The sequence below is a fragment of the Oncorhynchus tshawytscha genome, linkage group LG08 (assembly GCF_018296145.1).
Source record: "Oncorhynchus tshawytscha isolate Ot180627B linkage group LG08, Otsh_v2.0, whole genome shotgun sequence".
NCBI classification, from domain to species: Eukaryota; Metazoa; Chordata; class Actinopteri; order Salmoniformes; family Salmonidae; genus Oncorhynchus; species Oncorhynchus tshawytscha.
This window is the reverse complement of record NC_056436.1, coordinates 12,810,450-12,823,648: the sequence shown is the minus strand read 5'-3', so window position 1 is coordinate 12,823,648 and position 13,199 is coordinate 12,810,450. Positions and strand designations below refer to the sequence as shown.

The 13,199-nt window shown below is 44.7% G+C and overlaps 1 protein-coding gene across 9 annotated transcripts in view; it reads left to right on the top strand.

Moving 5' to 3' along the window:
* LOC112256903 (dystrobrevin beta) overlaps window positions 1-13,199 on the top strand; it is a 55,971-nt gene that overhangs the window by 38,589 nt on the left and 4,183 nt on the right. For 7 of the 9 annotated variants that reach the window (XM_042325246.1, XM_042325250.1, XM_042325249.1 and 4 more), the window contains 2 exons: window positions 3,715-3,811; window positions 12,787-12,946. In XM_042325246.1, coding sequence (XP_042181180.1) covers window positions 3,715-3,811; window positions 12,787-12,946 — 257 coding nt within the window. The remainder of the gene's footprint in view (window positions 1-3,714; window positions 3,812-12,786; window positions 12,947-13,199) is intronic. The other 2 variants (XR_006083863.1, XM_042325252.1) reach the window with 1 other exon arrangement.

Sequence of the window (13,199 nt, the reverse complement as noted above, 5' to 3'; positions counted from 1 at the left end):
TATCGCTACTGTGTCTCTATAGCTACTGTGTGTCTAGCTGTGTGTCTATAGCTACTGTGTGTCTATCGCTACTGTGTCTCTATCGCTACTGTGTCTCTATAGCTACTGTGTCTCTATAGCTACTGTGTGTCTATAGCTACTGTGTATCTATAGCTACTGTGTATCTATAGCTACTGTGTGTCTATCGCTACTGTGTGTCTATAGCTACTGTGTCTCTATAGCTACTGTGTGTCTATAGCTACTGTGTGTCTATAGCTACTGTGTGTCTATTGCTACTGTGTCTCTATAGCTACTGTGTCTCTATAGCTACTGTGTGTCTAGTTGTGTGTCTATAGCTACTGTGTCTCTATAGCTACTGTGTCTCTATAGCTACTGTGTGTCTATAGCTACTGTGTCTCTATAGCTACTGTGTGTCTATAGCTACTGTGTGTCTATAGCTACTGTGTGTCTATCGCTACTGTGTGTCTATAGCTACTGTGTCTCTATAGCTACTGTGTGTCTATAGCTACTGTGTGTCTATAGCTACTGTGTGTCTATCGCTACTGTGTCTCTATAGCTACTGTGTCTCTATAGCTACTGTGTGTCTAGTTGTGTGTCTATAGCTACTGTGTCTCTATAGCTATATATCACTCCAGTGATATATGGGTGGGGGGGGCAGAGCTGTTGGTTGGGGTAGTCAGGTGGAAAGCATGGCCAGCCGTAGAGAAATACTTCTAGAAGTTCTCGATTATCGTGGATTTATCAGTGGTGACAGTGTTTCCTAGTCTCAGTGCAGTGGGCAGCTGGGAGGAGGTGCTCTTGTTCTCCATGGACCGTGTCCCACCGTGTCTGTGTCCCAAAACTTATTGGAATTAGTGCTGCAGGATGCAAATTTCTGTTTGAAAAAGCTAGCCTTTGCTTTCCTAACTGACTGTGTATTGGTTCCTGACTTCCCTGAAAAGTTGCATATCGCAGGGACTATTCGACGCTAGTGCAGTCCGCCACAGGGTGTTTTTGTGCTGGTCAAGGGCAGTCAAGTCTGGAGTGAACCAAGGGCTGTATCTGTTCTTTAGTTCTACATTTTTACCCATCTATACCCATCTATGCCTCTAAAACAAATGTGTTATAAATGCTCATCACATGTTTATACACTCTTTATAAACTCAGAACGAATCATTTATAAAGTATGCATTAATGTAAAGTGTTAACTCTCTATGCCTTCATCAGCCCTTTAACAGTACTAACAGCCAGTGGATTCAGGGCTGAGACTCCCAAAGAAAGTCTATGTAACCTTTGGGTAGCCACAGGCACTTTCACTGATTGATTGGCAATCTGGCTATAATATCTATCTGCATTGTAGCCTATAGCTCTGTATTGTAGCCTATAGCTCTGTATTGTAGCCTATAGCTCTGTATTGCAGCCTATAGCTCTGTATTGTAGCCTATAGCTCTGTATTGTAGCCTATAGCCTATAGCTCTGTATTGTAGCCTATAGCTCTGTATTGTAGCCTATAGCCTATAGCTCTGTATTGTAGCCTATAGCTCTGTATTGTAGCCTATAGTCTATAGCTCTGTATTGTAGCCTATAGCTTTGTATTGTAGCCTATAGCCTATAGCTCTGCATTGTAGCATATAGCTCTGCATTGTAGCCTATAGCTCTGTATTGTAGCCTATAGCCTATAGCTCTGTATTGTAGCCTATAGCTCTGTATTGTAGCCTATAGCCTATAGCTCTGTATTGTAGCCTATAGCTCTGTATTGTAGCCTATAGCCTATAGCTCTGCATTGTAGCATATAGCTCTGTATTGTAGCCTATAGCTCTGCATTGTAGCCTATAGCTCTGCATTGTAGCCTATAGCTCTGTATTGTAGCCTATAGCTCTGCATTGTAGCATATAGCTCTGCATTGTAGCATATAGCTCTGTAGCCTATAGCTCTGCATTGTAGCCTATAGCTCTGTATTGTAGGCTATAGCCTATAGCTCTGCATTGTAGCCTATAGCCTATAGCTGCATTGTAGCCTATAGCTCTGTATTGTAGCCTATAGCTCTGCGTTGTAGCCTATAGCTCTGCATTGTAGCCTATAGCTCTGTATTGTAGCCTATAGCCTATAGCTCTGCATTGTAGCCTATAGCTCTGCATTGTAGCCTATAGCTCTGCATTGTAGCCTATAGCTCTGCATTGTAGCCTATAGCTCTGTATTGTAGCCTATAGCTCTGTATTGTAGCCTATAGCTCTGCATTGTAGCCTATAGCTCTGCATTGTAGCCTATAGCTCTGCATTGTAGCCTATAACTCTGTACTGTAGCCTATAGCTCTGCCTATAGCTCTGCATTGTAGCCTATAGCTCTGTATTGTAGCCTATAGCCTATAGCTCTGCATTGTAGCCTATAGCTCTGCATTGTAGCCTATAGCTCTGCATTGTAGCCTATAGCTCTGCATTGTAGCCTATAGCTCTGTATTGTAGCCTATAGCTCTGTATTGTAGCCTATAGCTCTGTATTGTAGCCTATAGCTCTGCATTGTAGCCTATAGCTCTGCATTGTAGCCTATAGCCTGCATTGTAGCCTAGCTCTGCATTGCCTATAGCTCTGTATTATAGCCTATAGCTCTGCATTGTAGCCTCTGTATTGTAGCCTCTAGCTCTTCATTGTAGCTTATAGCTCTGTATTGTAGCCTATAGCTCTGCATTGTAGCCTATAGCCTATAGCTCTGCATTGTAGCCTATAGCTCTGCATTGTAGCCTGTAGCCTATAGCTCTGCATTGTAGCCTATAGCCTATAGCTCTGCATTGTAGCCTGTAGCTCTGCATTGTAGCCTGTAGCTCTGCATTGTAGCCTGTAGCTCTGCATTGTAGCCTATAACTCTGCATTGTAGCCTGTAGCTCTGCATTGTAGCCTATAGCCTATAGCTCTGTATTGTAGCCTGTAGCTCTGCATTGAAGCCTATAGCCTATAGCTCTGTATTGTAGCCTGTAGCTCTGCATTGTAGCCTGTAGCTCTGCATTGTAGCCTATAGCTCTGCATTGTAGCCTGTAGCTCTGCTCTGCATTTTTTCGGTGCCGATAGACCTGTTCAATCATCTCATCACATTAAAACGGATCTTGCCAGTGGTGTGTTGTCTCTTTGTGTTACCCTGGAATGTGACCAGGCTCAGAGAAGAGACTATGTAGTGCCATGGTTGGTAACCCTGGTCCTGGACTGCTGCAGGCGCTTCATGTTTGTGGTTTAACTGACCTGGAAGACCAGGTGTGTTGAATTTAGGCAATCACTGAACTGATCAATTAGCTCGGTTGGTCAGGTGTGGTGCCGAGTTGGAACAAAACCCTGCAGGACCTGTGGCACTCCAGGAACAGGGTTGTCTCACCCTGAGGTAGTGTAACCAGGCTCAGAGAAGAGACTGTGTCTGTGTAGTGGTGTGATATTAGGAAAGACAAGGACAAGGGACTGAACAATGTCTTCCATCATCACCACTCAGCGTCTGCAGTCTGCACTCAGGGACGCCACCTGACGGAAGACAGTTGGGACTTCTCAGGCCAAGGACGGATCGTTGTTCATGTGGAAGGCAACCCTAGGGAGCCTAGTGACTGACAGACTTTCAGGCTTTCACCTTTCAGGAGGCAATAGAGACTAACAGCTGTTGTGTGCGTGCGTGTGTGTGTGTGTGTGTGTGTGTGTGTGTGTGTGTGTGTGTGTGTGTGTGTGTGTGTGTGTGTGTGTGTGTGTGATTGTGGGACAACAGGCACAGGAAGGATGAGCTGGAGAGGCGCATGTCAGCCCTACAGGAGAGCAGACGGGAACTGATGGTCCAGCTAGAGGGACTGATGAGGTTACTGAAGGTAGGAGAGGACTCTGACAGCCAGATTATTATAAACACTAGCTGATACACTATCTGTTTCTTGTTCTTCAGACTTTTATATACTGATGCTGTCATTTTTTACTATATAGTTAGTAGTATATCAAATTGATATATAGTATATAAAATCAAATGTTATTGGTCACATACACATGGTTAGCAGATGTTAATGTGAGTGTAGGGAAATGCTTGTGAGAGAGAGTGAAGTTATCAACCTCTGTCATTATTGCATTTTATGCCATCTGGTATTCGTTAACATCAACCATGAATTTGTTCCAACTGTTTAGAACGTGTTGGACACTGCATTGATTGTAGTTGACAGTTGCTCTCCCTCAGGGTCCATTGATTGTAGTTGACAGTTGCTCTCCCTCAGGGTGCATTGATTGTAGTTGACAGTTGCTCTCCCTCAGGGTCCATTGATTGTAGTTGACAGTTGCTCTCCCTCAGGGTCCATTGATTGTAGTTGACAGTTGCTCTCCCTCAGGGTCCATTGATTGTAGTTGACAGTTGCTCTCCCTCAGGGTCCATTGATTGTAGTTGACAGTTGCTCTCCCTCAGGGTCCATTGATTGTAGTTGACAGTTGCTCTCCTCAGGGTCCATTGATTGTAGTTGACAGTTGCTCTCCCTCAGGGTCCATTGATTGTAGTTGACAGTTGCTCTCCTCAGGGTCCATTGATTGTAGTGACAGTTGCTCTCCCTCAGGGTCCATTGATTGTAGTTGACAGTTGCTCTCCCTCAGGGTCCATTGATTGTAGTTGACAGTTGCTCTCCCTCAGGGTCCATTGATTGTAGTTGACAGTTGCTCTCCCTCAGGGTCCATTGATTGTAGTTAGTGACAGTTACTCTCCTCAGGGTCCATTGATTGTAGTTGACAGTTACTCTCCCTCAGGGTCCATTGATTGTAGTTGACAGTTGCTCTCCTCAGGGTCCATTGATTGTAGTTGACAGTTACTGGGTCCATTGATTGTTTGCTCTCCCTCAGGGTCCATTGATTGTAGGTACAGTTGCTCTCCCTCAGGGTCCATTGATTGTAGTTGACAGTTGCTCTCCCTCAGGGTCCATTGATTGTAGTTGAAGGGTCCATTGATTGTAGTTGATAGTTGCTCTCCCTCAGGGTCCATTGATTGTAGTTGACAGTTGCTCTCCCTCAGGGTCCATTGATTGTAGTTGACAGTTGCTCTCCTCAGGGTCCATTGATTGTAGTTGACAGTTGCTCTCCCTCAGGGTCCATTGATTGTAGTTGACAGTTGCTCTCCTCAGGGTCCATTGATTGTAGTTGACAGTTGCTCTCCCTCAGGGTCCATTGATTGTAGTTGACAGTTGCTCTCCCTCAGGGTCCATTGATTGTAGTTGACAGTTACTCTATTGAAAAGTTACTCTCCCTCAGGGTCCATTGATTGTAGTTGACAGTTGCTCTCCCTCAGGGTCCATTGATTGTAGTTGACAGTTACTCTCCCTCAGGGTCCATTGATTGTAGTTGACAGTTGCTCTCCCTCAGGGTCCATTGATTGTAGTTGACAGTTGCTCTCCCTCAGGGTCCATTGATTGTAGTTGACAGTTGCTCTCCCTCAGGGTCCATTGATTGTAGTTGACAGTTGCTCTCCCTCAGGGCCATTGATTGTAGTTGACAGTTGCTCTCCCTCAGGGTCCATTGATTGTAGTTGACAGTTGCTCAACCTCAGGGTCCATTGATTGTAGTTGACAGTTGCTCTCCCTCAGGGTCCATTGATTGTAGTTGACAGTTGCTCTCCCTCAGGGTCCATTGATTGTTGTTGACAGTTGCTCTCCCTCAGGGTCCATTGATTGTAGTTGACAGTTGCTCTCCCTCAGGGTCCATTGATTGTAGTTGACAGTTGCTCTCCCTCAGGGTCCATTGATTGTAGTTGACAGTTGCTCTCCCTCAGGGTCCATTGATTGTAGTTGACAGTTGCTCTCCCTCAGGGTCCATTGATTGTAGTTGACAGTTGCTCTCCCTCAGGGTCCATTGATTATAGTTGACAGTTGCTCTCCCTCAGGGTCCATTGATTGTAGTTGACAGTTGCTCTCCCTCAGGGTCCATTGATTGTAGTTGACAGTTGCTCTCCCTCAGGGTCCATTGATTGTAGTTGACAGTTGCTCTCCCTCAGGGTCCATTGATTGTAGTTGACAGTTGCTCTCCCTCAGGGTCCATTGATTGTAGTTGACAGTTGCTCTCCCTCAGGGTCCATTGATTGTAGTTGACAGTTGCTCTCCCTCAGGGTCCATTGATTGTAGTTGACAGTTGCTCTCCCTCAGGGTCCATTGATTGTAGTTGACAGTTGCTCTCCCTCAGGGTCCATTGATTGTAGTTGACAGTTGCTCTCCCTCAGGGTCCATTGATTGTAGTTGACAGTTGCTCTCCCTCAGGGTCCATTGATTGTAGTTGACAGTTGCTCTCCCTCAGGGTCCATTGATTGTAGTTGACAGTTGCTCTCCCTCAGGGTCCATTGATTATAGTTGACAGTTGCTCTCCCTCAGGGTCCATTGATTGTAGTTGACAGTTGCTCTCCCTCAGGGTCCATTGATTGTAGTTGACAGTTGCTTTCCCTCAGGGTCCATTGGTTAACTTGTAGAAACCTGTCTTTCCTGTCCTGATATTGAAGCTCCTGACTCTTTGCCACTGTTTTATCTTTTTCTCTCTCTCTTTCTGTCACTTTTTCTCTCTTTCTGTCTTGCGCTCTCTCTCTTTCTGTCACTTTCTTGCTCTCTTTCTCTCTCGTTCTCGGCCTGTACCTCTCTCTCTGTCATTTCTCTCTCCCTCACTGCTCATGCTTTCTATCACTGCTTACCATTGACTGACTGATAGGATGAGGAGCAGAAGCAGGCAGTAAGTGTGTCTCTCTTAAGTTTACATTAAGGAAGCAGTAGTGGCAGCACCAGACCCAGTCACCCAGTCACTCTCTAACCATAATATTACATGTCCCACTACTGTCCACTCTTAATGCACGTGTTGATATGTCTCCGATGGATTGTGTTTAAGGAACTTCCAGTAGCAGCATTTTTTATGGACATATTATGTTATGCACTTGCACTGGTCGGTTTGAGGCAGCACTGTTTTCCTACAGAGATTTGGCACAGTACTTTTATAGGTGGCTTATTTGTCACATCATGCAGGACCTGGACCAGACTGGCTCTAAGCCATACAGTCGTGGACCCCCGTGCAGGCTGGCTCTAAGCCATACAGTCGTGGACCCCCGGGCAGGCTGGCTCTAAGCCATACAGTCGTGGACCTGGGCTCAAACGCTATTCGAAATCTTTCAAATACATTCAGCATTTGCTCATGCCTGCCTGGAGTGCAAGAAAGGCGGGGTTTGATGTTTTGGGACTATTCTAATGGTCCATTTAAGCTAAGCAGGCTCAATCAAGCACAGATGCAGTATTTGAAATTATTTGAATACTGTTTGAACCCGGGTCTGCTCCTAGGCCCTGCACAGTGCCCCTTTCTCCAGACCGAACAGTACAGTCTCTCCTTAATTGCTACAGGCAGGCTCACACATGGGTCTCATTAGATTTCAGAGCAGTAAAGATGCTGTAAAAGACGGAGTGTATGTTCAGGGGGGGGGGGTTTGTTAGGCTTGGGCGGTATTCAGATTGTCATACCGACCTTGTGCCGTACCAGGATATTCTGTAATACCGGCATTGCACACAAGGGGCGCTATTTTCAAACCCCACTGAGCCTTTGTAATCTGAAGGTTAGCAATGCTAACAAGTACATGTAAAATCCCATAGCATTCTCTATCTAAATGCTAACGAGTGCATTGCGGACATTTTATAGTCTCTAAGCAGCTCCGTCTTGTTTTAAGTTGAGCTTGAGGTGGTGAGCCGACATCCAAGCTGAGATATCTGCCAGGCACGCAGAGAGGCATTTCGCCACATGGGTGTCAGAAAAGGGAAATGGGAAAGGAGAAAAGTAGTTGTGTCATCCGCATAGCAATTATAGGAGACAACATGTGAGGATATGACGAGCCGAGTGACTTGATGTGTAGAGAGAAGAGGAGAGGGCCTAGAACTGAGCCCTGAGGGACACCATTAGTGAGAGTACGTGGTGCAGACACAAAATCCTTTCCACGTCACTTGGTAGTAGTCTGAGACACTCATCCCTGAGAGGGTGGAGAGAAGGATCTGATGGTTCATAGTGTGGTTCATGGTGTCAAAGGCAGCAGATAGATGTAGGAGGATGGGAACAGAGGAGAGAGAGTCAGTGCGGAGAGCCTCCGGGACACAGAGGAAAGCAGTGACCCATCTTATAGCCTGACTGGTTAGGGTTAAGAAGATCGTTCTGAGAGAGATAACGAGAGAGTTGATCAGAGACAACACGCTCAAGTGTTTTGGAAAGAAAAGAAAGCAGGGATACAGGTCTATAGATTTTGACATCAAATGAGTCGAGTGTTGGTTTCTTGAGGAGCGGAGCGACTCAGGCCATTTTGAAGTCAGAGGGGACGCAGCCAGTGGTCAGGGATGAGTTAATGAGGGAAGTGAGGAATGGGAGAAGGTCTCCAGAGAGGGTCTGGAGAAGGGAGGAGGGTATGGAGGGGATGGAGTCGAGCGAGCAGGTTGTCGGGCGGCCAGACCTCACTAGTCACAGGATTTCATCTGGAGAGAGAGAGAGGGGAGAAAGAGGTCAAGGCGTAGGGTAGTTCTGTGTGAGTGAGACCAGTGGACTCAATAGTCTAAGTGAATGAGGAGCGGACTGTCTTATCAACCTTCTTTTCAAAGTGGTTGACAAAGTCGTCCGCAGAGAGGGGGGGTGGAGCATTAAGGAGGGAGGAAAAGGTAGAATAGAGTTTCCTAGGGTTAGAGGCAGAAGTTTGAAATGTAGAGTGATAGAAAGTGGCATTAGCAGTGGATTCAGATGAAGAGAAGGTAAAGAGGAATCAGTGAAAGGATGATAGGTCCTCCAGAAGTTTTGTTTTCCCCTATTTTCGCTCAGCTGCCCGCAGCCCTGTCCTGTAAGCTCGCAATGAGTCACTCAGCCACGAAGCAAGAGGGAAAGGCCGAGCCAGCCCAGGAGGACATGGGGTAGTGTGAGTCAAAGAATGCGGGAAGGAAGGAGAGTAGGGTCGAAGAGGCTGAATCAGTACACAGGAGAGAAAAGGATTTAGAAGGGAGAGATGATAGGTTAGAAGAGGAGAGAGTACTGGGAGAGAGAGAGCGAAGATTGCAACGGCACATGGCCATCTGGGTAGGGGCTGAGAGGGTTGGAGGAAAGAGAGACAGAAAAGGAAACAAAAGTAGTGATCCTCGACCTTGACGGCGGTTGCAGTGAGATTAGTAAACGGCCAGCATCTAGTAGAGATGAGGTCAAGCATATTGCCTTGTGAGTTGGAGGGGATTGGGAAAGGGTGACATCAAAAGGCAAGGAGGGGAATGAGAGAGTTGCAAATAAATGTATCGAAGGGAGAGGTCGGGAGGTAGAAGTCGCCCAGTAAAAGAGTGGTGAGCCATCATCAGGAAATAAGTTTATGAAAGTGTTAAACTCATTGAGGAAGTCTCCAAGGGCACCTGGTGGGCGATAGATGACAACAAGCTTGAGTGGACAAGTGACAGTGACCGCATGGAATTCAAATGAGGAGATGGACAGGTGAGAGAGTAGATGGACAGGTGAGCGGGAGAAAAGACCACATCTCCAGTTAGGAGAAATGAGTAGCCCTGTGCCACCACCGCGACGACCAGATGCTCTAGGACTATGAGAGAAAACGTAGTCAGGTGAAGGGAGAGCAGCTCTGAAGGGCATCATAGGCTTAGATTATCTCAGTGTTCTTTTTTTTATTTGTATTTTTTTTTTACCCCCTTTTCTCCCCAATTTTCGTGGTATCCAATTGTTTGTAATTACTATCTTGTCTCATTGCTACAACTCCCGTACGGGCTCGGGAGAGACGAAGGTCGAAAGCCATGCGTCCTCCGAAACACAACCCAACCAAGCCGCACTGCTTCTTAACACAGCGCGCCTCCAACCCGGAAGCCAGTCGCACCAATGTGTCGGAGGAAACACCGTGCACCTGGCTACCTTGGTTAGCGCGCACTGCGCCCGGTCCGCCACAGGAGTCGCTGGTGCGCGATGAGACAAGGATATCCCTACCGGCCAAACTCTCCCTAACCCAGACGACGCCAGGCCAAATGTGTGTTGCCCCACGGACCTCCCGGTCGCGGCCGGCTGCGATCGCTGCGATGCAGTGCCCTAGACCACTGCGCCACCCGGGAGGCATCTCAGCGTTCTTAACTGTAGATCAACAGTTCCAAATGCTGCAAATTTTTTTCATACAATAAAAAAATCACCTGGTCCTGATGAACTAGACCCCCGCCTCCTACATCTAGCTGCAGACATCATTGCTCCCCCTTAACATGTATTTTTAACCTCACCCTTGATGTTAAGGAAATCCCCAAGTAATGGAAATCTGCTTTTGTACTCCCTCCTCTGAAAGGTGTAGATCCTTCGCTACTTGACAACTATCGACCCATATCAAAATTGTCTGTACTGTCAAAGGTACTGGAGTCCTTATTTAGTAGGCAGCTAAAGGTCTACTTCCAAGAATACAACATCTTAAATGATATGCAATCAGGTTTTAGGTCTGGCCAGAGCACTGTTTCAGCAACATTGGTTTTAAATTACATCCAATGTGCTCTTGATAAGAAGTTACATTGTGTGTCTGTTTTTGTTGATTTGTCGAAGGCTTTTGACACCGTGGACCATGTGCAAAGGTTAAAATGTTGTGGAATTACTGGTCATGCTCTAGATTGGTTTATAAATTACCTATCAAATCGTACACAATGTGTAATGGTGGATGGTTGTAAATCTGAGTCCATAGAGTTGTGCTCAGGTGTCCCGCAAGGTTCTATTTTGGGACCAATGTTGTTCATTTTGTACAGTATATCAACAACATTGGGGATCTTAATGAAACAGCAGATGTTCATTTTTATGCAGATGATACTGTTCTTTATTCAAGTGGTAGTAGTTTATCTTTAGCTTTTGAAAATGCCAAAAGAGCATTTAACATCATACAACAGAATCTGTATGATTTAAAGCTGATTCTAAATTCGGGTAAAATAAAATGCATGGTATTTTCAAATGCCAGGCATGTTACAAATCATGTTATTGCTGGGCATGCTATACATACTATACATACTATAGAGCAAGTTAAAGTGTACAAATATTTGGGTGTGTGGGTTGATGATAAGCTGAGCTTCACTGTGCATGTAGAGAACTTGATAAGGAAGCTCAAGCTGAAAATAGGATTTTATTACCGGAATAAGGCTTGTTTTTCTTTTGAGGCCAGGAAGGAGCTGGTACGATGTACATTACTGTCGGTTTTAGATTTTAGTGATGTTATATATATATATATATATATATATATATATATATATATATATATATATATATATATATATGCAGGCCTCAGCCACTACCATGAGAGCACTTGATTCAGTGTATCATGCAGCCCTTAGGTTCATTACAAATCAGAAACGTCTAACACATCATTGTGATCTCTACCTGGCTGTTGGCTGGTCGTCATTGACCTTGCATAGGCTTAAACACTGGTATACACTGATTTATAAGGCCATATTGAGTAAAATGCCATTTTATCTCTGTTCTTTTTTAGTCAGGTCAGTAAATAAATATCAATTATGGTCCCATTCTGATTTGCTTCTAACAGTACCAAAAATTAGAACAGGACATGGTAGAAATAGTTTGTTACTTAGCTCCGTGGTCCTGGAATTCTCTCCTGAACATTTTAAAATGTGATGATCTAGTTTCGTTGGTGGAGTTTACACCTGATCGATGAATATATCATAGAAGTGTGTAATTGTTTTTAGGCCAGCTGTTTTTAGTCAAGACGTTTGTGTTTTTAATGTACAATGTTTTTGTTGTACTGTATGTGTGTTTATAGTTTTGTTTAATGTTGTGTTAGTGTATGTAAATAGTTTTGTCTGAAACGTTGTTCCCTCTGCTGCTATTGGACCAGGTCTCTCTTGGAAAAGAGTTGTTATCTCAATGAGAAAAAACCTGTATAAATAAAGGTAAAATAAAAAGAATGAAAAAAGAGACCTGGAGGGTAAATGAAAAGGGTTGCAGTCAAGAAGTGGGGAGCTCACAAGAGTGAGCTACTCACAAAGCTCCGGTCTCTTGTTATTGTATGTTTCTAAACAAACACCACTTGACTGGAACTACTGGTAAGCTTCATAATGAAAAATTATATGACAGGTGAAACAAAGAACGCAATCTTCTTTCTCTCTTAACGTATTGCATAAGATGACTGCAGGTATTTACTTAGAAAGTAACTACAAATATTATTTATTTATTTATTTTTTACTTAAAGTAAAATATTTTACTTCTTCATAGTTTCAACGGTATTGAAAAACCATCCTGTGGCTATTTCCAAATACCCTGGTATACGGTATATATGGCATACTGCCCAAGCCGTGTGTGTGTGTTTTGTTAGCAAAGATAACAGGTGGTGGTCTAGGCCTCTTCTACTCCTAACCTATGGTAATATTGGTATGTGTCCTAGCCTATGGTAATATTGGTATGTGTCCTAACCTATAGTAATATTGGTATGTGTCCTAACCTATGGTAATATTGGTATGTGTCCTAACCTATGGTAATATTGGTATGTGTCCTAACCTATGGTAATATTGGTATGTGTCCTAACCTATGGTAATATTGGTATGTGTCCTAACCTATGGTAATATTGGTATGTGTCCTAACCTATGGTTATATTGGTATGTGTCCTAACCTATGGTAATATTGGTATGTGTCCTAGCCTATGGTAATATTGGTATGTGTCCTAACCTATGGTAATATTGGTATGTGTCCTAGACTATGGTAATATTGGTATGTGCCCTAACCTATGGTAATATTGGTATGTGTCCTGACCTATGGTAATATTGGTATGTTTCTATAGTTTGTTTCCTAACCGGTGGTGATGTTGGCATGTTATCAGGCCCAGACAGGAGGCTCAACCCACTCCTCCCCCAGCCACGGGGCAGTCTGCTCCATGCCCATGCCGATCCGCTCCACCTCAGCTGGGTCCACCCCCACCCACACACCCCAGGACTGCCTGGCCGGGTTGGGGGGCGACGTGCTGGAGGCCTTCGCTCAGGGTGAGTCCTGGACCTCCGCCCAACGGGAAAAACAGTGCAAAACTAGTTGAAATGACATCAGTTTCTGGTTGAAAAGGCATCATAATGTCATTTCAACTCGCTTTCTCCACTGGACAATGTCCTCCTTTAGATCCAGTACATCTGTTGTTCGTTATCCATTTTCTGACCTTGTTTGAGTCAAGGACAACACAACATTTTGATCTGTGATTGAGCTGTGACAAATTCGATTAAAGTGCATTCCAAATGCAAAAAT